This window comes from Gallus gallus, chromosome 2, assembly GCF_016699485.2.
Source record: "Gallus gallus isolate bGalGal1 chromosome 2, bGalGal1.mat.broiler.GRCg7b, whole genome shotgun sequence".
In the NCBI taxonomy this organism is placed as follows: domain Eukaryota; kingdom Metazoa; phylum Chordata; class Aves; order Galliformes; family Phasianidae; genus Gallus; species Gallus gallus.
The window spans coordinates 109,827,011-109,851,078 of record NC_052533.1 but is presented as its reverse complement, the minus strand read 5'-3'; the positions used below and the strand labels follow the sequence as shown (position 1 = coordinate 109,851,078).

At 38.6% G+C, this 24,068-nt stretch overlaps 1 protein-coding gene across 2 annotated transcripts; it reads left to right on the top strand.

Annotated features, from left to right (window-relative positions):
* Window positions 1–1,387: 1,387 nt before the first annotated feature.
* OPRK1 (opioid receptor kappa 1) lies at window positions 1,388–22,476 on the top strand. Of its 2 annotated transcripts, none has more exons than NM_001318774.2 (4): window positions 1,388–1,734; window positions 2,233–2,559; window positions 15,283–15,635; window positions 21,038–22,476. In NM_001318774.2, the coding sequence occupies exons 2-4, from the start codon at window positions 2,300–2,302 to the stop codon at window positions 21,655–21,657; spliced, it is 1,233 nt and encodes a 410-aa protein (NP_001305703.1). In that variant the 5' UTR covers window positions 1,388–1,734; window positions 2,233–2,299; the 3' UTR covers window positions 21,658–22,476. Both variants share the same exon structure in this region, with proteins under 2 accessions (NP_001305703.1, NP_001305701.1).
* The last annotated feature ends 1,592 nt before the right edge of the window (window positions 22,477–24,068 follow it).

Genomic DNA, 24,068 nt, shown 5'->3' with positions numbered 1-24,068 from the left:
CAACGAATGCTAAATTATTACTGTCTTCTGGCTCTCCTTTGTTTTTCGATTACAGAATGTGGAGAAGTTCATTGAAGGTGTTCACAAGAAGTTAAAAGTCTCCAAATAAATCTATGTATGAGGTGAAGCAGCAGTAATAATTCCCTTTGGTACAATTGTGTGGGCCCATGGGTTGCAAAGGGAAAAAACAGGATCAGGGGGCATTTTTTGTTAGGATCTCACTTTATCTTCCAAGGAATGATTATTGTCCCAGGCCAGTTTTTCACCTTTAAAATGTATTTGGCTCAGGAGATTTACTTTCATGTGTTTGTTGCCTTGCACTTTTGATGTTTTCATCAAGGGTAAATCTTCCAGACATCTCCATGCAGGTGGCAGTGAGCAGATGCTGATGTTCTCAAGGAACCAGTGGGCATGGTCATGGCCATCACCATGATTGCATGAGCCTCGACCTCTGAAAAGGGAGATTCGGTACCTTTTAAAACTTCTTCTTGACTTTAAACTCTATAGCTGATGTCATTTCTCATCTTGATTATAGGTTTAGAAAGAAAAAATGTTTTAAAAATAGAAACCTCAGCCTATGAGAGGAACCTGGAGTAAAGTTTCATAAGGATGAAGGAAATTCACAACCCCTTTCCTGACATCTGAGCTTCACAAAATGTCCAGAGAGGCATGACACCCTGCAGGTGCCTGTGGAGACCTGCTGTCCTGCTGGGAGCTCTGAGGCGCAGCCTGCCTGGCCCATTCTCTGCTCCTTCCAAGGGAGAGGCCACTTGGCTCACTTCTCCAATTTGACATTTAGAGGGAACTTTGGTTGGGATTTGGGATTTCAAGCACAGATTAGTGTGTTTCCAGCCCCGCAGGATGAAGTGTTTAAGGGATTAGGGCTGAGGAATTTGATTTTTGCACACTCCTCCTCTCCGTCCCTGACCACAGCAGGGATCGGGGGTGAGCAGACCCCCAGCAGCACATCAGGATGTACTTGGCTTCTCATGGTGTGGGGTGGTTTGAATAAACAAAAGACAGCAATCAGGCTGCTCCTGGATGTTCCTGCCTCTCTGTGCTGTGGGATCCAACTTCTGGTATTCCCCCAGGTTACAGGCATAAAGGAAGAGGGGCACAGCCACCGAGTGAGAAGCATTTGGGATCCACAGCTGTGAAGCTGAGGCAGGAAAAGTCTGACAGGTCAGGCAAGAAATCTAAACTGAAAAATTCTCTTTTATTCAGCACCTACCAGCCCGTAAATGCATGCAGAATTCGGGAAGGCAAAGGGGTTCATTGCTTAAGGCCTGGGAGTGCGAGGGCAATGAGAAAAGTTGATTTGGAAAAATGTACAAAACCAAGCACCCACTCACAGCAGAACTTATTTCTTTTATTTTGTCTGCCTCTGAGTGCTGAGGCAGAAGTCATGTGAGCTTCTGAGCTGCAGGGACAGAGGCAGAGGAGAACGCATGCATCAGAGCAGCGTGCTGCTGGAGCCCTGACGGGGAGAGGGAAGCAGAGAGAGTCTGGGAGGGAAAAGACGAAGTGGTAGGAGCTGGAACAGCAGCAGCTGCTGCTACTATGCCGTAGCTCATGCCCAGGAGTCAGCTCTGCCGCTAGCATGCATCTCTGAGTGCTCAGGTGCCTCGGATTTAAAAGTCCTAGAAGATCTGTAGTACTCCCAGGAGCCAAGTGGATGCCTTTTTTCCTGCGAAGATCTGTCTGAGGACTCTGCTCCTTCTCCTGGATAGAGAGGTATTTTGTGTCATTAATTTGTCTCTTGTTTAGAAGCAGGAATGGGATCTAGAAAAAGATAAGGCAGGGCTTATGCCAAAGAAGGTATACAGAGAGGTGGTAGATTTCTCTCCTCCTTGTTCATAGCGGAGTTTAGGGAGCAAAGAGCCCCTGTCACTAGGATGCTGTTTGACTTAAAAGATGGAGGATGGGAGAGATAGGGTTAAAGCGTGGGGGTGGATCTGAGCTGCTTCCCATCTGATTTGTTTCTCTGTGTAATTTCTGAAAGTGGAGGAAAACTTTCCTTGTGCACCTGGAGGAGAAGCACTTACCTATTACATACTTAGATGTAAAACTTACATTTATTTATTTTGAACGTGGTTTATTTAAATCCTTGCTTGGCAAACTACAGTTCTTACCACAGCAGTGTTCTCCTTAGCAGGTACAAATTTTACAGCTCTTAATATCCAATGGCTGTGATAGCACCTCTGTCTCATTCCCTCTCTTTCCCTTTTCCAGCATCCTTCCTCCTGCAGCCTGCACTCTCCTCCCAGTCTCTCTCCTGTCTGTGGGGTCCGTGGCCTCTATGGATGCCCCTGTGCAGATTTTCCGGGAGGAGCTGGACTCCACCTGCATGCCGGGGCCCTGTCGGCCCTCCAGCACCAGCAGCAGCTGGCCCCTGGGCTGGGCAGACTATGACAGCAATGCCACCGGGACCTTCAGGGACACCCAGCACAACAGCACCAGCATCTCCCCCTCTATTCCCATCATCATCACCGCTGTCTACTCGGTGGTCTTCGTTGTTGGCTTGGTGGGAAACTCTCTGGTGATGTTTGTCATCATAAGGTAAGGGGCTTTACTTGAAAGAGATGCAAGTAGCTGTCCTGAAATTTGATAGCTCAGGGGGAGTTTATGGAAGCTATCTGGGTCTGTATATATCAGGAATTGAACAAAAAAAAGTAGCCACAATGACCCCAAATCTTTTCAGTCACAGAGTCTGCCTGAAAGTGCAATTACAGAGAGAAGAGAGAAGCTGGATAAAGGTGATGAATCCTGCAGCCTGTGGGAAAGGTACTCGGTGCCCCTGAGCTGTGTTCATTGGGTGCCCTCTAGGGATGAGAGGCTGCCCTTGGCTGGGAGAAAGAAACTTCTGCAGGGTACCTTCTTTTTGTGATTTTATTTTTTCTCTGCCTGTCGGGAATCCTCTAGACATGGCTTATGTGTCCAGCTGTGTGGACACCGATATTTTGCTGCCTTGTCGCCTAGTAGCTCTCTTAATGAGGTAGGAAAAAAAGGGAACAGTAAGAATCACATCTGTTTAATGTAAGCCAAGGAATGATGTTTCTCTGCTTAGTGGTGTTTAATTCCAGTTGTTGGCATTGCCTTGAAGAAGACAAAGCAGAGAGGGGTCTACTTTTCCTATTGTTTTTCAGGAAACAGGAGAAAACCATATATCTATGTCAAATAGCTTTTCATATTGAAATACTCTGTAAAATGCACCAGTACCGGTGTATTGTTATATATTTTTGCCTGCACTATGCTTTCTCTCTCCTTCTGTTCTTTCCTTTTGTAGTCTGTAATAATTCCTGGACAGTGCAGCTCAGCAGGGTGATAATGACCAACAAAAGAAATTGAAATCATGAAACTTTTCAATCTCTTCCTTCATATTCTATATGAATCTTGCAAAAAACTCTGGATTTTGGTTTTCATTTTTTTAATTTTTTTGGTGGGTGTATGGAGTATTTGATTAATAAATGAAATCACCTTGAACATAGGAAGAAAAATGGTGGGATTGCAAGTGATCTTGTTAGCAAAGTGTGCATGATAAAGGTCAAGCAATTGCAGAATGATGAAATAACTATCAGAGTTGGTATGGGAGGAGTTAACTGGAACCAGTGAAGTTATTGATGATGTACTTTATGAAAGATGTCTTAAAACTGGGTGAATATCTTTGAAAAATGAAAGTGAAATCTCATTTAAAAGTCAGTTCAATAAAAGAAGATTCCTGTGGTCAATGCAGGGTAACGGGTTTGCTCCATCTTTGTGATGCTGTAGTTTTTATATCTCATCAAGCTATTTTACCCTTTATTCAGTGTAAAGATTTAGTTTATTTTTGCACTTATCTTGCAAGAAGAGGGATTCCATACTTAACGTGCACAGTGCCATAGGCAGAGTTTTTCTAAGCTATCAATCATTTAACAGTAAAGTGCTGATTTGACCATCTGGGCAATGGAAGATAATTCAAACTTATCCAGAGTCCTGAAAGTCAGCATGGATGGATTATATTGGTTCATATGTATTTCCTTTTTTCATCTTCTTCTATTACCCCTCTAAGGTTATTTTTGTGAGGGTATAGCTAGCTTCAGCTCCCTTTCCATCAGATCCTACTTTAGTCTTAAATACATTGTAATTACATTACAAATTTAATTGTATTCAGTATCGAACATTTAAAGATTCCAAATGTTCATGCAAGAGTGTATTTTCTTTTCATTTTTATCCTAATCTTTCATTGCCCTCTCTCTTTCCCACTCATCTTCTCTTTTCATGAGTTTTATCTCAAGATAGGTTTTCATGACTCAGTGAAAAATGCAGATTGCACTGATGCTTTATGTGGAAAGCCAAGGTCTGCAAAGACAAAGCAGTCAGGGGGGAATCGTGCCCCCTAGCCATGCCAAATTTCTTTTCCTCAAGCTAACACAAATTTCAAGATAGAGTGATAGCTTGTCTTTACCACCAGCAACACTGGGTTTGCAGGAGTCTTCTCTTTACTGTTTCTCATGTCTCCAAACCCCAAATTCCTCTTCCTGACACCTGGCAGGTAGCACAGGCCTGGCTCCTACTCCCTTTGCTCCTTTTGAACAACACCTGCTAATGTCACATGAATTTTCAGTTGTGGTAAGGAAGCAAACTGTGTAATTACATGGCTTACTAAAGATGAAAAGAATTATTTCAAATAGCTGGAGTATGCTTCCTTCCTATGTGACTGTAATAACTCATTTATTGGAGGGATGGGCTGTGTCACAGCCCTTTGCTCTTTTTTGCAGGAGCTCTCCCTGTGTTCACATCAGCTGCATGGTTTATGTATAAGTACCAAGAGTCTGCTGTCAGACCAACAGCCAGCAGGGCACAAGGGATATAATGCTTACCTGAAGCTTCTTCTCTTCATTGAGAGACAGTAAGAAAGGAACAGGCAGTTGTATCTCCTGCTGCAATGGTGGGAAGTGCAAATACTATGTGGGAAGCACAGTAAGGAGGAGAAGATGAGGCAAGAAATGAGTCTGTAGAAACCAGATAAAATTATCTGACCTCATCTGAGTGAAGTTATACAGCTTTTTGCGTCTTGACACGGTCAAAATCTATCTCAATCCCTCAGAGCTTCTAATCTCTGGAAGTAAATAGTTGGCCAGTGTTGATAAATAAAATTGCTTGTCCTTGGAAACATGATAGTCCTTTTCCTTTCTTCTCCTCTTCCTCCCTCTCTCCTTCTCCTGACTTTATTTCTGTAAAATTTAGTTCTACCTTAAAATAACATGGTGCTTTCTTGTGACAGCTGGATGGGAGGACAAGTCCTCTGAACGAAAGCTGAGTTACAGCTTTAACAATGGATTTGCTCTTACAAAAACTATAAACATACTCTGGTAAAAACTCTGTGGGAGCCATGTGGCTGTCTCCTACCCATTTCTGATACACTTTTGGCATGTGCCTTACCTCCATTATTCCTGAAGTCATATACTGAGAGCAATTGCTATCATCTAATTCTTAAATAGCCAATCCTGTTATTTCTTTTAAAATTACCATTCACGCTTCCAGTGAACTGAATAATTTTCTGCATACAAAAACAGTTTTAACAGGAGGCTGTGTCACAGTTATGTATATTCATTCCTAAGGGAATAGAGAAAGCTTGTATTCTTCTGCTTAGTCTAACGTTTAAGGAAAAAGTATAGTTAGTAATACATTTCTGTTGTGATATTTGTAGAACTGAGTGGCATCTTATGCAACAGGAAGAGTTTATGAAGAAATGTCAGCTAAATTCAACTCCTTTCCAGATTGTTTCTAAATCTTCTCCATCATTTATTTCAAATGATAATAAAATATTAAAATATGTATGTATAAAAAATGAAATAGGTTCAGTGTACAGGTTTGAATTAATATTAGATTTTGACAACACCAAAATAGTACTTTAAATTCTTGTCCTAATTTTATTAAATTACATTTTGAAATAATATTCTGAAATGAAAAATGAAGCTGCAGAAGAGTCAACCTGACTGAATTGCCTGTTCTCTATTAATTGTAACCAGCATGATATCATTCTTCAATGAAATTATGGAATTGGCTGCTAAAAGCAAAGACCTAGCTGCAGTATACTTTATGGAGTTTATGGATTTTAACCTATTTTTACCTGATGAACAGGCAACATCTTACTATTAGCACAGAAGTATCAAATGGATTCATAGCAGTTCATCATGGGACCTGAAGAAACATCTGGCCTCACCTCAAATTGTGGAGGATCTTTTGGTGGATTCTTCAGGATCTGTCCTAACATGGCACCATTTTCATAAAGATTTTGATTACTAATCACTACTGCCAGCTTTTACAGATGGAACAAAGATCAGGGTAGCAGAAAGAGAACAGGTTTATAAATGAAAATATTGGTAGTTTGAAAAACATCAATTATTTAAACAAAATCTGAATATTTTTAATATATTTAATACCCTACTAGACAATAAGTAAGCGAGACCTGGGATTTATAAGAGATAAGAAAATCAACATGAGTTCCCAAAAAGATGCTATGATAAGAAGAACTGATACTGAGACACTAGAGAGAACACAGGAAGGGGTTGGAAGGAATATTTATTAGAGAGAATATTAGAAGGAGGCTATAGCTTATAGTGTGTAATCTGTTTGGCTTGTGGAAAGATATTTGTTATCTTTCCAGACACTTTCACTGGGCTAACAGCCATGTAGTCATTTATTTCAGAGAAAGGCGTAACTGGAATTAATGACTAGAGCAAGAAAAATTATGGGGAGTCCTTTTGAGCTGACAGAAAGTGAAAACATACAAGCACTTTCCAGTTTGGCTGCTGGTGAGACAGCAAGCTTGAGACAGATTATCAGTCCTCAGCCGGGAGAATGCAGGACGCAACCAAGTCCCTGGCCAACGTGTGGTGCAGCAGGGAGATGCTGGGGACAGGCAGTGGCTTAGACCTTGGTGAGGGAAGACTGGAAACCTTTCATTTTGTTTTTCCCAAGAGAAGATTTGGAATTTGCTGAAAGGCTTATGTGGTGGGAAATCTTTAACCTAGTGACTTTGACCTGGGATGTGCTAAGGGTATGGAGAGATAATATTTGCTGGCTGCTTACTCTCACTATCTATTCAAACTCTGATTAGTTGGTCCCTATCTGAAATTCTCCGACACAGGTCAGTTGCCAAGGAGAAATTTAATTTCAGTTATATATTGCTTTCCAAAGGAAAAGCAACCAGGAAAACTTTGATAAAATCTACTTTTAGGAAGATTACCTCATGTTTATCTTTTGGTCCTTCCATCTGTAAGAACCAGATAAATCTCAAAATGCAGACCCTGTGCTCTACTCTTGAAGGCAGACTTTGTGCTTTGATCATTGCTATACTCTTTTGTGAAGCCTGAGAGGCATTAGGAAATGCTAGTATGAATGTCATCTTGTCTACTGGTTGGAATGAGTGCGCAAACTGAATTAACTTTGGGGAAGGAGTGTGTACAGATGGAGAGAGGATGTGGAAAGAGGAGTGTCTGTCTGACCAGTGCTGGCATTCTGCAAACTATAAAATCAATATAAATAAGGAACATATGAAGGTGCACAGCATTTTATGATCCTATTGGGAAGTCTGCATGCTAGTCTGTGTATCATCTTTGAAATATTTAATTATCCTGAAGCCAGAGGGTTCAGATCTCATTAGACTCAGCTTCTAATCCCTGGAGAAGTGAAAATTAATTCTAGGAAGTTTGCTATTTTCAATTTTTAAGACATTGTTTAAAATGAAAGCTCTCTGTTCTTTACATGAATATTAGAGCCCAACATATTTTTTTCAATGCATGAGTTTCCATTAATGTATGGCAAGAGTGCATGGTGAACCTTTTTGTTTTCTCTATCCGTCAAACCACCAGTGCAGCGCACAGAACTCTGCCTGGCTACTCTTTGCTACAGAAGTTAGTGCTACTCTGAAGTGCACTGTGAACAAACATCTAGGCTTCCCGAACCTATCTACCCTGCATCTGGAAGATAGAGGATTTTATATTTGCTGTTTGACTACATAGACAGATCAATTTCCCACTGCACTGTCAGTAGACTATCCACAGTGTTTAACATACAGCAATTAAGAAAGTTCTCCTTGAGGAATTGTGGATGAGAACCCACATGTTAGAATTAGTTCAATTAAGCTATTCAATAAGTTAATTTACTGTTCACATGCAGAATTTTTTTTACCTTGCTACTGGCTGATGGACAGCATTGCATCTTAATCTTAGATATGGCTTTCAGAATTATTGGTTTGTTAAGGTGGATTAGAAAAGAAAAATATTTTCAACATGGGAGCTCTCAATTTGCTTTTCAATTGATTGTCTTAATGTTTCCTGCATTTCACTTGCCTCATCTCCTATGGAAAAGTATGTGCTCAGTCGGTATGCACAATATTCATTCCCAGAACCCCTACGTGAGACACTTCTGAATTCTTTCTTTATTTCTTACATATTGTTAGGAGAAAATGCTCAATAGTATCTCACTGCTTCCAGCCAATGTCTGCATACATAGCTACCTACGTAGCAGGAAAGTAAGGCCCTGAAAAATCTGCTATCCATGCTATCCTTGTCCTTCTGAACAATGAGATTTGGTCTCTTTGCCAGCCATTCTCAGTCCTATAGCAAGAAAATTAATTTCATAAAACCATTGAACAACAGAATCATTAAAGAACATGGAAATGACCATAGAGATCACCAAGTTCAACCATCAATCCATCACTACCATGCCCACTAAACTCAGTTCCACATCTGTATGTTTCTTGAACACCTCAAAGGATAATGACTCCACTGCTATCCCTGGACAGCCCGTTCCAATAATCTCCCTCTCCCACAGACATAGAAGAAGTATTTTTCTGTGCTTTGGGGGCTCACAATGTCCTTCATGAGAAACATATCCTTTCAAGACTTTAAGAGCAAAGGTAAAAGTGGACAATATCAGAGATGGAAACTCTGGAAGAACAAATTTCAGAGTATTGGTGTTTCTAACACTAAACATATTTCTCAGAAAAGGTGCTCTTGAATTCACACAAAAATGTTAGAGGTCTGTATCACAAAAGGAGAAAAAAAAACATTCATTCTTGTAAAGTAGTGAGAATTTTTCTTCATTTTTAGCCAGATAAATGTAAACTTTACTTTTCCCGTCCCTAATTCAGAAGGTGGTTATTAGGCTGAAGAAGGAAATCTTCCACATCTAAATCTAGAAGATCTTGCTCTGGCTCAGCTTATGGCTAGTTCAGGGGAATAATGGTAGTAGTAAATTGTAAGGATTTTAATGACATCTTCTGACATTCAGGTAGATTACGCTCCCTGAGGGGAGCATGAAAGCCACGATCATGTTTTGCTTCTTTAAACTGCCAAAAAATAGGCACCTGCAGGTATTTATAAATAAACAGAATTCCACTTTATGATGTGATTTTGAAGGCAATATATACAACTTTTTGTAGGCTTCTTGTGATTTTGATGTTAAAGACAGGCAACATTTAAGAATGTGTGATAATAACTTGCTTTTAACTTAAAGTGTTTTTCTGATGCCCTCTCCGCTGCTAACTTCTGTCTGCCATTCAAAAAGTAATAATAACATGCGAGCATGGAAACTACAGCATATTGATTTTTGTGTTCTTAAAATGATCTCAATCTTAACTTCATAGTATGATAAATCTTTTGCACTGAGTTTGAAGATCCAAAAGATGGCTGAGTCATCCTTTTGAATTAATATGTTTGGAATATATCCTCCCTCTTTTTTTTTCTTTTTTTTTTTTTTTTACCCTTGTTCTGATGCAATGTGATATTGAGCGTGCCCTGAATACAGTCTTGAGATTTAGAGCTTTCATGAATAAGCTTTTCAGCTGCTTGATCTCCATATACATCACCCAGAGGAACCTAGTGGAACAGAGCCTGCATTCTGGTGATAGGTGGTTTTGCAATTTGCTTTTATACATGCTTTGCCTTTCATTTACTTTCACTGACTCGGGTATCTGCCAAAAATATGTTTGTTATACCTTGAATTTCATGCTTTTGTACTTTCATTCTGGTATTGCAGCATGTTGTTGTAGTATACTTGCTAGACTTGCTCCCCTATCCACCCCTCATTTCATACCACAGGGAACTTTTCAGCCTATTATAGCTATATGACAAATCTTCTACCAGAGTCTCCTTTTCAGCTTGTATTAATTTTATTAATGTTATGCTTTACTTTAGCATGCACTCTGCTCTCTTCTAGTTGAGATAATGCCTTTAAGGGGCTCTTCTAGTAGGTTTACTAATACATTTTTATTTTTTTCTGAAAGCATGCCAACTTCTTTCTAGCATGATTCCTCCTTCCATAACCACAATTTTACTGATAAGCTTGGATTGGAGGTGCAATTTCTTTTTCCTGTTTAGTGTCTTAAAAAGATGTGAAAAGTAAATTCTTCTCCAAGAGGAAAAGTTCAGCAATGATGGCTGAAGTGAGAGATGCAGGAAATTTTCCCAAGGTCAATCTAAAGTCAGCCTCAGAGAACTTCCCACTTTTGCAAAATGTGCTTAGGCTAAGTTGTGATAGTTAAGAGAAATTTTCTTGTGATATGTATGTAGATATAATTTTAATGTTGCTTCTTAAAAAACATCGTCATGTTTGCATCCAAAAAATTACATCTAAAGCAGAGTTTTCTTTCTCATCTTGATTATTTTTCCATAGGGTTTTCATATATTCTCTGATTATTTAAAGCATATGGAGGATTGAGTCCTCCTGATAGCTTAAAAAGTAGTCTCAAAATCTACCAGCTATCTTAAGTCATTGAAGGATTGTCTGCTTCTTGAAATAAGATGCTAGCACCATTTAGCTGTGAGACCTTCCATTCCTATGTTGTATCACTCTTGTTTACCCTGCTAGAATAATCTAAGTGGGTCACAGTATTTTCCCCTTAAATAGCATTCAACCATTTGAATCAATACTTTTACTTTTTTTTGTAAATATGATTCCCTTGCTCCCTTACTCCATCACTATTTTCGTCTACTTCAAGTGCAGTTTTGGGCATAGAGGGAATGCTCAAACCATACAAAATCTTGCATCTTATATTTTAGTGCAATAGAAAAGTGTTGTAAAAAAGCAGACGATTTTCTCATCTTGAATTAGACTCAAGACTCTATCAGGGTCCACTTCAAAGTGTCTGACAGCCACAGTTCTCGCTCCATTACTTTAGCTGGACTTTTGATTAAGCCAGCAAACACATATCTTCAGAGGCATCTAAGCATTTAATATTTTTTGGATGTTTAATTCCAAAAATTCAAAAGGAGTTTGGATGATTGAGTTCAGACTCTCAAAGGATTTTCTAAATTTATGAACTCCTAAATTAATGTGTGATTTAATCCATACTATCTATTGGCTTAAAAGGCCAATATCTTACTGAAGTGAAGGCCAAAGCTTCAAGCTCTTTCCATTGTTACTGGGACATAAAAGAGATTTAGGGTGGCATCAGTAAAATGTGCTTGTACTTAGCATTACAGAGGTTAACCAGTGAACCTGAGTTAGGTACCCATCATGGCTTGGCTGTGCCTGGAAGAATTGATTGCCTAAATGTAAAAAAGTATTAATTGGAGCTGTATTTATTAGTCTCCCCCCTTCTTGTTCAAAGTCTACAGAGAAGGGGCCAGAGTCTTTCAAGTGCCTGTTCTGACTGAGAGCGAATGGTGCAAGCAGCACCTGCCTGTGCTCTCTGAACTGGGAGGGAACTGGGCAAGACCAACTGATCGTGGGCCTGCCAGGTTGGTGAGCTAAGGGGAATCACAGGGCACACAGGAGGTAAGGCTATCAAAGCCAGCACTATTATGTGCATATGCCAAGAAAATGAACTGAAGCCTTCCACAGAATTTTATAAGTGGAATGACACACTGTTTTATATAAGTGTGCATACAGATTTGATTTGCTTACATTGAAGGTTGGATAAATGCTGATGCTTGAATGACTCTGAATTTCTTACTACCTGTACACAACACAACATCCTTATTGTTGGATCAGTGAAGCGAGGAATATTATTTTACTTATATGTGCCTATCATGCATAGTCTAAAAAATTAAAATTGCTCACTTTACGTTTATAATATCATACACATTATGTATACGGTATATGGAGGACACTATTCATGTTGCAGCTTCAGAATTTTGAATTTTGAAGTTACCTAAAAAATTAGTTCTGTTTTACAGGGGGTCTTTCCCAGTGCAAGGGTGAGGGTGCGGGATAAAGAGTACTGGGAAAATGTACATTGACACATAATTAAACTGTGTCATACACACTCATAAGAAATGAATTAAGTTTGCAAGGAACAGGAAATATTACATATAAAGGCTTTCAGATATTTGATTTTTTAAGGCTAATAAAATCCTCTTAGATATTTCTCATTAAAATTTTCTAATTTTCTTTAAAGGGTAAAGATCAAAGATTTCTTCTGTTTGTGAAAGCAAACTTTTCCTATTCAAATGCTTGGGGGAATTTTGAAGATCCACAAAAGCAGTGATTCAGAAGAGCTAGCAGTAATTTCAGCCCTGCTTACCACAGGCTATTGCATTTCATTTAAATTTTCCTGTATTGAGCCTAGTAACTTGTCTATGACTGAAGCACATCTACTTGAAAAACTGCAGACATTGATTTGAAGACAGAAGAGTTGGAAAAATTACTCCTTTTTTTTTTTTTTTTTGGTGTAATTTATTCCCCATAATAATCACTTCAGTTTTGGGGATAAATCCGTCATTGTTTATAAGCCGAGTTTCTCTGGCTGTGACTCTTACGTATTTGTCCTGGTTACGCTTTTCTTTCCAGTCTGAAAGAGCTCTTCAGTCTTTGCTATTTTCTCCTTGTGAAGAACTCTAGACACTCCAATCAAGCCACTTCTCAGTGTTCTTTTTGATCGGCTACATGTTTTGAGCTCTTTATGTTAAACACACTAAGAATTTTCTCCACTTAATTGACTTATTTTCTGTGGTACCTTAAGGTGTGCTTTCCATATTCTCATAACCTCTCCTCTCCTCTCCTCTCCTCTCCTCTCCTCTCCTCTCCTCTCCTCTCCTCTCCTCTCCTCTCCTCTCCTCTCCTCTCCTCTCCTCTCCTCTCCTCTCCTCTCCTCTCCTCTCCTCTCCTCTCCTCTCCTCTCCTCTCCTCTCCTCTCCTCTCCTCTCCTCTCCTCTCCTCTCCTCTCCTCTCCTCTCCTCTCCTCTCCTCTCCTCTCCTCTCCTCTCCTCTCCTCTCCTCTCCTCTCCTCTCCTCTCCTCCCCTCCCCTCCCCTCCCCTCCCCTCCCCTCCCCCTCTCCCTCTTCCCTTTTCTACCGTGAACCAGGCAACAGTTCCAAATTTTAGTATTCAGTGATGTCTTCAGGAGTAAAATCACTGTTCTGCTACTCCTTTACAGACATTTAAAGGAAATCAGTTCATTTTAGTGCAGATTTGCTGAGTGTTTAGTGAGTTTTTCTTCAGTCTTATAACTGAAGCTACATTCAGAAGTGCTTTTTTTAAATTATTTTTTATTTTTTTTTTTATTTTTTCCCCAGGGGGAAAACTCCTAGTCTGTTAATGTGTCTTGGATTTGTTTATCCTCACCTTGTCTTCTCATATTTGTGTTTCACAGTGTCTTATGGGCTGTAACATGGCCTGCAAGACAAATGGCCTCCTCTGTTGGAGAACATGTTAAGGAGGTTGGTCTGGAGGTTGTAGAGAAGCCCAGCTCTGATTAGTGAGTTCTTTCCCATCTTTATTCTACCTTTGATCTTGGAGAATCTCAAATGAGTGCAGAGTGAGACTGGAGCATGGGGTAGAGCCCTCATCATGTCTGTAGAGCACTCTTCCAGGAAGCACGTACCAAGAATCTTTGTAGTCATGTCAAGCAGTTGGTATAGACCGTTGGTATCTCAGTGGGAAGGCTTTTTACCTTCTTTTCCCATTCAGTTCTTGTTTCTATGCTTTAAACCAGCAATTTTGCTTTATTTTCTCAATGAAATTCTAATTAGGTTAGTGTAGAAGAATGAATGCTATTTTTCACACTTCATGTTGGTCATTAAATTACATACTGGCCATATTTTAATTAATATTTGACTTACTGTCTAGGCATATTTTGACAGCACTTTGAAGCTCTGCTAAAAATATTTTTTCCAAATTAATTTTGATTTTACATGTCACAGTTTTAAAGGCAAATAGACACATTAACCAACATGTTCATAAGCTGAACTGATTAGATCTAATATTTCCTTTGTAAGTTCATTAATGAAGTATAGCAAAATCTAGCTGGATGTGTTTCTGTGTGTGTTGAATGTATACCTCTTAGTTTGGGCACACATTCAAAATATGTGGGTGAAATAGTTTAGAGAAGGAAAATCTGTCACTGAACCTCATAATAAATTGACAGCAATGAGCAAAAATAACTGCACGGTGAAAGGGGGAAAGCATTTCAGAGAGAAGAGTTAAGTATATTCCTGTATTAATAGTGGAAATGAGAGAGGCTGTCCTTCATGCTTTGTGTCCATAACAGAGCTGGCAGCAGTCCTTTACATCCTGGTACAGAGCCTGTGCCCACAGAGTTAGACTATCATCGTGTAGAACAAAGCAGGGTCCTGTCTGAGATCATATTTCTCTGTGTAGATAAAGGTTCTCACCACGTGGAAAAAACAAATGCTTCATTTTGGTGAAATTAAAGGATGCAGAGAAAACATTGCAATGATGCTTTCTTTTCATTGAGATATCCTGCTTAAATAGTTATCATCTTTTACATTAGAAGTCAACGAAGAGGAGACAAGGAAAAGATGGAAATAAGAAAGGAGGAGAAATTGGAAATGTAGGAGAAAGAAGGGAAATTGCTAGAAGTTGTACAAGATGGCATTCTGGCCCAACAAATGTAACTATTAACAGAGATTTCTACATCCTCTAGGAGAATGAAATATCTATTGCTTCTGCAAAACAAACTCAGAAAATTTGTAACCACTGACAGTTAGCAATAAGAGAAGGAAACACAGAACAACTTTGTCACTTGCAAATGTAACAGTGATACTTGCTTGTAGATCTATTTGAGAAGATAGCATGGAAATCAGCATTTGGATAATTAGGTTAAATTTATTCATTATCTGGTTTTACACATAAGGGATAGCTGTAACTAATAATGCAGGTGCTGAGGGACTGAATGAAGGGTGTTTACTGTTAATTCAAGGGTCCTGAATAAGTGCATTTCTGTCACAAATTAGAAATGATAGGAGAAAAATAACAACAGCAGATTGACTGAAAAACTGTTACATACTTGAATATACTCAGTCACATAAGCCTTACTTTTTTGTCTTTCAGATATACAAAGATGAAGACAGCAACCAACATCTACATTTTCAATCTGGCTATGGCAGACGCACTGGTTACCACGACTATGCCTTTCCAAAGCACAGAATACCTGATGAACTCTTGGCCATTTGGGGATGTGCTGTGTAAAATAGTTATTTCAATTGACTATTATAACATGTTTACCAGCATATTCACACTGACCATGATGAGCGTTGATCGATACATTGCTGTATGTCACCCTGTGAAGGCTCTGGACTTCCGTACTCCTCTCAAGGCAAAGATAATCAACATCTGTATCTGGCTGTTGTCCTCATCTGTTGGCATATCTGCCATAGTTCTTGGAGGTACCAAAGTCAGGGAAGGTGAGTGTGAGAATTCAAAACTGAGACTTTATTTTATTTGAATGATGTAAAACATTGCTTGGAATATGGACTACGCCTGTTTGATTCTGACTTTGGTAATTTGTGCATACTTTACACATAGAAGATCATCCACATTCCTTGTTTCGAAAAGTATGCCTAAGTTTCTGACATTTTGAAATATGACAAATAAATAATTTCAGCTCAGATGTTCTTGCCAACTTAAAGAACCAAATGCACTTTGAAGCACTATTTGTGCTAGACTGAGACCATAAGAAAATACAACAGAAGACCAGGGGGAAGTTGTCAGGAATTTGAACATGGCTGAAAGTTCGAAGACCAGATGAAACTTGAAATGTAGGCTTAGGGTTCTTTTTGTAGGCATTGTGAGAGTAGTTCTGATGAAGTTTCAAGAGCAGAAACTAGATTGCTTCTCATCAGCATTAATATTAAAGCTTGGGCGCTTGTTGTCAGCAGCCATTTCACAGAACTTAAAGATTTTGTGAAAAAAGGAAGGAAGACAGTAGCAGAAGAGAAAAAAAAAGGTAAGCTAAATGCTAAGAAAATGACAGTGTCAGAAATTCTTATTTAAAAAGGAGTTGAGGGCATGTACGTAGACTTGGAAAGGCTGAGAATAAGCATCAGCCGACGAACCAAGAAGCAGAGCATGGCAGGGAAGCAACTATGAGAACATAAAGTCAATCAATATGTCCATGGAGCACCTGTAGACTCTACTTGAAATTTATAATCTGTAAAGGACTGCAGATTTAGACCCTATATCCAGTGACTCATTACTAAATCTGTTCTGCTAGGGAGTTAATCTTATTCTGAAATCCTTGAGAAGGAAAGGGAAGATATATACTTCATACCAACAGGTATAACAGCAATGTGGGTGCAACTGTGTGTCTTCAAAAAGCTGAAAACCTCTAAGGTGGTGTTGAGGACATCCTTTTATGTTAGGCTCCACAAAATACAAGGCATACATATTTATTCAGTGGTAGCGTTGTCTGGGATGTTACTTATCGTAGTAGCGTTGTCTGGAATGTTACTTATCTTTTGATGAGTGATTAACAAGTTGCTGATTTAGCTGCCCTTTCCAGTAGAAAGTTTCCACTACTCCCAGGAGAACTGGTAAACTTTGTATAACGGCACAGTTTTATCTGGGAGAGAAAATAAATGCAGTGTGTTTAACTGTTTGGCATAGATCAGTGCAAACAAAACAATGGTGTTCATTAATAAGACAGCTGTTCAAGGGCTGTTTTATTTGACTGAGGATATTCAAATTATTTTTTTTCTGTTGGTTTACAGTGAGTATATGAGAGGAGAGTGTCTCTGGAAACATCTTTCAGACATTTGGGAGTTCAAGTTTTCCAGTTTGCAGTGCTGTAACTCTTCTTCCCTATCAAGTTCTTACAGGCTCTATAAAGCCATGTGCAGCTCAGTAAAATAACTTCAGAACATCTCCATGTAGGAAGAATGGTTGTCTGTCTACTTAAGAAATTCTGAAGATTATGAAACATTGGCCAAGTGTTTTGTTTGAAGCATGCTTAACTACCAGAATGTTCTTTTCATTTACTGTAATCATCACATTTAGATCAAGGGGCTGCTCTGAGGCCAGAAACAATTAAATGCCTTTTTCTCACCTTGTGGCAGGTAGATATTTTTTTCTTCTGAAACAGCTATTAGAAATACAGCTGAGCCAAATGAGGTTGGAAATCATTGTTAAAAGCTTGTCAGCCTCTACTATTCAGCCTGCTTGTCTGATCTACAGTGCTTCTTGAGCATTTACTACCAGTTATCTTTTCTGGTGTGTTCATGAACTGTGCTGAGGCAAAGGAGAAAATGCTAGGATCCTCCTGACAGCTGTAGCTCAGGACAGAAACTTTTTTTTTTTCTACGTTGGTGACAATAGTTGCTGTTTATATGTTACAGAGCCTCTGTTGGGTTTGGATTTAAACAACTCAATATCAATCAGAAACTAACTATATTTAAAGCTCCAAGCCCATGCTCAATTAGTCCTTTTTACTCTCACAATACAGGATTTGTCCCTGGAGTGTCCTTTCAGATGCATTTTCCTTATCTGTATAAATTTTCCCTCTCTGGACTTAACGGAGCCTTTATTGCTGAAGAAGCATTTTTTAGAAAAGAAAAGGCTCCAATTTGACAACTCAGTTGAGTAGAGAGGAGTATGGATGCCTGCAGGTGAGATGTTACTAAGAAATCTTACAGAAATAGATATCCTGTACAAGGATTGAGATGAATCTTAAGTGGTAGCTTATAAAAAAAATTTAATATATCTTTATACCAAAGTACCATCTGAAGTGAAGTGTTTTTCTTTAAATATATTGATATATTGGAATAGCTGGCTTCAGAGTGGGACAAGACACTATAAATCTTAAATGCTCATTTTGTGACACTGTGCTGTACTTAGTTCTGAACTTCTTCAGGCAAAAAGTACCCCAAAAGAACCCCGGGTTTTATTCTTTCCCCAAATACATGAAGATGATCATGGACTGTGTGTCTCTGACAGGGACATTTGTTGGTCATTGATGTAAACCACGAAGAAGTAAAAGGATTCCATATGGCATCCATGTCATTGGGAAAGACAACATTATAAATTTAAGATAAGATTTTTTTTTATAAAGTAAATTGCTATGACATCTAAAACAGCCGTTACATTTATATTTGATAATTCAGGCTTCTGAAATATTATTGTCATTTACAAAATTATATAAAGTGTAACAAGCATGACTGTATTTAATGGTCATGGACCTGCAGATTTTTTTTTCTGTGAAGAAGATAAAGCATTTCTTTTGAGAATATTCTCATTAAAAAAGCTTCCAGAATTAAAACTGAGTCAAGTATACTAGTGCTTTTTTTAACTGTCTCAGTTACTTACTCAGTATACTTACACCTATATTTTATTTTTATTTTTGTATACATTCAAATTAATATTGTTACATTAGTACTTATTTGTACTTATTTAGTATATTAGTATATCAGTACTTATTTCAATATTAAAATATTTGTTTATATTTATTATATAATTATTTCCACACTCTTATAGCAATAATTAAGTGCATTTAAAATATCTTTCAATGTAAAATTAAATAAAAGATTTTTTTTGTGTGAAAAGCAAAGTCAAAATTATCTGTTCAAATTCACAGAATGCAAAACATTGTAAACTTTTTTATTTTTTCCCCAGGCTGTTTTGATTAGGATGGAATAATGTTCGCACATTAACATTTCTAAGTCATTTCTGACCTTTCCTTTTCTACTCCTGGGAGGGCTGCCTGGATTCTGAGCCCTTTGCTGGAGGATGGTGTCTGGGCTGAACTTGCTCTTCCACTTGCATCTGAAGGTTCCAGGCTTTCAGCATGACTCCAGATGTTCAGCAACACCTACCCTCTCAGAAGTGGCAGCAAAACACATGGATTCCTGTGGCTTTCTCAGGAAGATTTGATTGGAATAAGCATTTTAATCAGCAGGAGCTTTTTCTAACCTAATAATTTGGACAAATCCCTGAAATTAGCTCAGTAGATGTGAAGAGGGAGAGAGTTTCAGTGAGTGAATGGATGTGGTGTAGGGCAGTCATCCCTGATCAATCACAGCTCACATTTATCTCAGCTGCACATCTAGCTGCAGCTTAGCGGTCTAGCTGTTGTACCCACATCCTATTTTGATTGCTGCTGCTAGGCTGTGGTCTACTACAAATAACAGTAGTAATCAATGTGGAAATTTCCTTGAAGATAATTGTTAAAGTTTGTCGAATAAAATTATGTAAGAGCAGCTTACTTTGTCAACATGTAATCACAGAGGATTTTGAGAAGTTGACCGAAAGTTGCAGGCCACTGACGTTATACTTGTGCTGTCAGTTTATCATTCTGCATAGGGCTTGAAGGAGGTCTTTTCACTTTTCAGCTTTCAGAATCATCCATTATATATTATATTCCCTAAAACAAAATTTCAAAGTATTTAGCTTCATTTTCAACTTTTTATTTGTTGTTTTAGAATTTAACATCATCCAGTGACACCTTTCTAGTATCTAACCATGGACATGTCTGTATGATACCATAGTGATAACTTCACACACAAGCACACACACACACAGCCATTTCTCACAACAATATCAGCTACAACATCAGCTTGATTTGTGAAGCACTTTGTTAGCAAGGAAATACAGTTTGATGGATTATTTTTCTGACTAGTTCTTCTGAAGACACATGAAAAAGTGATATGCAACAGTGAATTGAAGCTTTTCGCTCTTAGGTCTGATTCAGCATAGCCAGTAGATACCAATTTGCAGAGGAATGATGAATTCTGTAGGGAAAAAACAAAAAACAAAAAACAAAACCAAACCCAAAGAATAATGCATTTTTGAGAGGAAAAAACATAAGATACAATTCAGAGTGAAAAATCCCTGTACTACCTTGACTTGTCTTCGGTGAAGTTTAACTGCTGATAGTAGTTATAAATTTACCCCTTGTCTTGCTTTGCTATTTATCTCATCTCTTGTTTTACTCTGTGGTTTATATGCTGGAAGGCAGCCATGAGGTCAGCAAATGAAACCTCAAATATTTCACGCCTTAGCAGCCTCCTGTCAGATGAAATATTTCTGGGACATAAAATAACGTGACAGCCTGTGACTTTGAATCCTGGCATGGGCGAGGAGAAAGGGAGTGGGATGGCGCTGGTGGATCTGATCCCACTGTCACTGCACAGTCTGAATTTTCAGCTATGTGGTCTGCAAAAAGAGCAGCTTCCATTCGACTTTTCACACACACTTATTTTGTTTGCTTCTATTTGAGTAAAAAGAATCTGTTGCCAGGAAATAATTTTTCTGAATGCAAGAATTTTCATGTATTCAATTTACTCTGAAGAAGACACATGGGAAAAGATTACGACGCAATTATCACACATTGGCAAGATCTTCCTACAATCAAAAGCTCATTGCAGTGCCACCATTCATAATATGAAAAGTCTGCCTTTTTATACAGACAAAATCTTGTATAGTTTGATAATAATTATGAGTTTTCCACTCCATTAAACCTGGTACTCTTCCTGGTTTTAAATCTCAGAGAGATTCAAATGGAAAAAAATTGTTCAGCTTATTTTATAAATTTTTACTTTTCTGCCTATGTTTTTAGCTCCTCCTATGGGAAATTATGTTTATACAATGTTATGCATTTTAAAAAACCCATCTCTATGTAAGTAATTTTCAGAGAAAACTGTGTAAAACCAATTTCAGTGGTAATGTAAAGCTTTTCATTGAGTGATTTAATGATAACTCCATTTGTTAGTATCACAATACGAGATAATCACTTTCTCTAGCTTATACCATGATGATTGTATTATTTAGAATATCTAATAATAGAGCAATTTTCTTTTTCTTCTTTCTTTCCTAGATACTGGTAGCACTGAATGCTCCTTGCAGTTCCCAGACAGAGACTATGTGTGGTGGGACATCTTCATGAAAATCTGTGTCTTTGTCTTTGCATTTGTTATTCCAGTACTCATTATAATTGTTTGCTATACTCTAATGATCCTGCGCCTTAAAAGTGTACGACTTCTCTCAGGGTCTCGAGAAAAAGATCGAAACCTGCGTCGCATCACCAGGTTGGTTCTTGTGGTTGTGGCAGTTTTTATTATCTGTTGGACTCCTATTCACATTTTTGTGCTGGTTGAAGCATTAGGCGATGTGTCCCACAGTACTGCTGCTGTATCCAGCTATTATTTCTGTATTGCTTTGGGGTACACCAACAGCAGCCTCAATCCTATCCTTTATGCCTTTTTGGATGAAAACTTCAAGAGATGTTTCAAAGACTTCTGCTTCCCCTTTAAGATGAGGATGGATAGGCAGAGCACCAGCAGAGTTCGAAACACCGTGCAAGACCCAGCTTATAGGAGGGAAGCAGATGGGACAAACAAACCTGTATGACTAGTCGTGGAAATGTCGTCTTACTGCCCGCAAGAGAGAGAAGAGTCCAACGATCTTGGGCTGACACAGATTACCACTGCAGTTTGAACTAGACTCACTCAGACAGACATTTCTGGAATATTTAAGAAGTCCTAGTAGTTTGAACCAAGCCAAGTTAACTACTGACACACAAGGACATCCTGAAAATAAGTTAAAATGTAGAGGACATGATAAGTGGTCAGATTTTGGCACCATAATTACGATAGTTAAGCAGGTGCTAGTACACATTTCTTGGGTGATAGGAGAAGCTTATTTTGTGCTAGATAAAGAGAGCTGTGGGTTTTCTCTTTACACTGTAAGATTATCTTAACTGACACTAGCTTATACCATTAAGTTATGCCAAAAGCATAGATTTGCCCGAGTATTGATTGCTTCTGAAATATATAGTTTGACAACATGATTTGTCATACTCTTTTACAGTGAAGAGTGTTATTTAGGTTTCAGCAGAACGCTACCAGAATTAAAATCACAATTCCCCTCAACTAATGTATTTGTAACATTTGTCTGTTCTGTGAAAATACAGCTTAAGCATGAACTGCCTACATATCAAAATGATTTTATTGTGTCTGTGTATGGTAAAGCATTGCAGTGTTTAAAAATACTGGGACTTAAGGAAAATTGTTAGTATATCTTTTGCACGTGATTAATCACCTGTGTGTAATGTTTTCTGTGTGGTTTTCCAAGATGTTTGTATACTTATGAGTATGGACAATATAATATTCATTTTCAGAGTGTATTTTCATCAAGAGACTAGAAAACTTCACATTCTTCACTTGTTACAAGTCTGATGAAAAACTGTGCCACATTATTCATATGGGAATAAATAGTTTAATTCCACTTTCAGTAAAGGGAACATATATAAAAATAGTTCTGTTCTCATTTTCCTGAGCTCAAAATAAATATTCAAAGAGCTGTTGATAGGAACTAGTGAATTAGCAAATGGATTAACTGGATTGATACAAAGGAAATGAAGACTAAATATTTTGTCTGTTTTCTGGTAGAATCATAGAATCAGAGTTTGAAAGGTCCCTTACAGGTCATCTAGTCCAACTCCCCTGCAATGAACATGGACATCTACAGCTACATCAGGTTGCTCAGAGTCCTGTCCAGCCTGACCTTGAGTGTCTCCAGGTACGGGGCATTCACATCTCTGGGCAACCTGTTCCAGTGCCTCACCACTCTTACTGTGAAAAACTTCTTTATATCCAGTCTAAATCTCCCCTCCATTAGTTTGAAAACATTTCTTCTTGTCCTGTCCTATCACAATAGGCCCTGCTAAGGAGTCCATCCCCTTCCTTTTTATAGTATCTTCTTCCTTTAGATACTGAGAAGTCGCTATCAGGTCTCCCTGGAGCCTTCTCTTCTCCAGGCTGAACAGCCCCAGCTCTCTCAGCCTGTCCTCATATGAGAAGTGTTCCATCCCTTGGATCATTTGTGTGGCCCTCTTCTGGATGCACTCCAATAGGTCCCTGTCTCTCCTGTACTGAGGACTACACATCTGGACGCAGTACTCCAGGTGAGTCTTACCAGCACACAAAGCAGAGGGGCAGGAACACCTCCCTCACCCTGTGGACCACGCTTCTTCTGATGCAGACCATGCTTCTTTTCATAGTTCCCATTTTCTTGATAATTATACATTTTCTTTGATGCAATCCTATGAATTCAGTATATATATTCGTTCTCCTATGAAGATGGAGAAGCTAAAGCACAACAGCACTAATTACTGCCCTGCTGAAGGTAAATTTGTGGCAAAACTGAACCTAAACTTCAACTTGTAGTTTTTCATCTTGGCCACCAGGTATCTTTCTGGTACCTTCATTCTTTATGCAAAATCATGTCTAGTGTGGGTGTCTTCACTGCGTAGCAAATTTTCTGAGAAACACAGACTGATTTGGTCCTGCTAGAGCAACCAACCAAAAATCCTTTATGCACACAGGTACAGATAATGAAATTTGTTCTTGTAGCTGGACGTACAGTGGAAATTTAATCCTCTGGATAACTTCATCATCTTTTACAATTAATTCAGTCATGTATGTAAAATATTTTTGGTATCAGGTAGACAAGTGTAGTGCTTCTACATTCATCTAGCATTGCCAAACCAGTGCTGAACAGTCAGTGGTGTCTACAGCCCTCCCATGCTGCTGCCGTGGGAAGCAGAGGTATGAAATTCTGGCTTTGGAGTTAGGACTTGGGAACTAACTGCACTCAAGCAATTATCTTTGTTAACAAAAATAGTGCAGATAATTATTTCTCGACAAGTCTAGCGCTTTCTGACAGTGTATGCATAATAAGTGAATAGCTGACCTCAGGATACTTGATTTGCCTGAGGAAATGAACAATGCTCACAAATCTGATTACATAACTCTATCTTCCTACTCTATCTCCTATCTCATTTTTTTTTTTCTAATTTTATTTTTTTATTTTTGGTATGTTTCTCTGGAACATACATACACAATAAT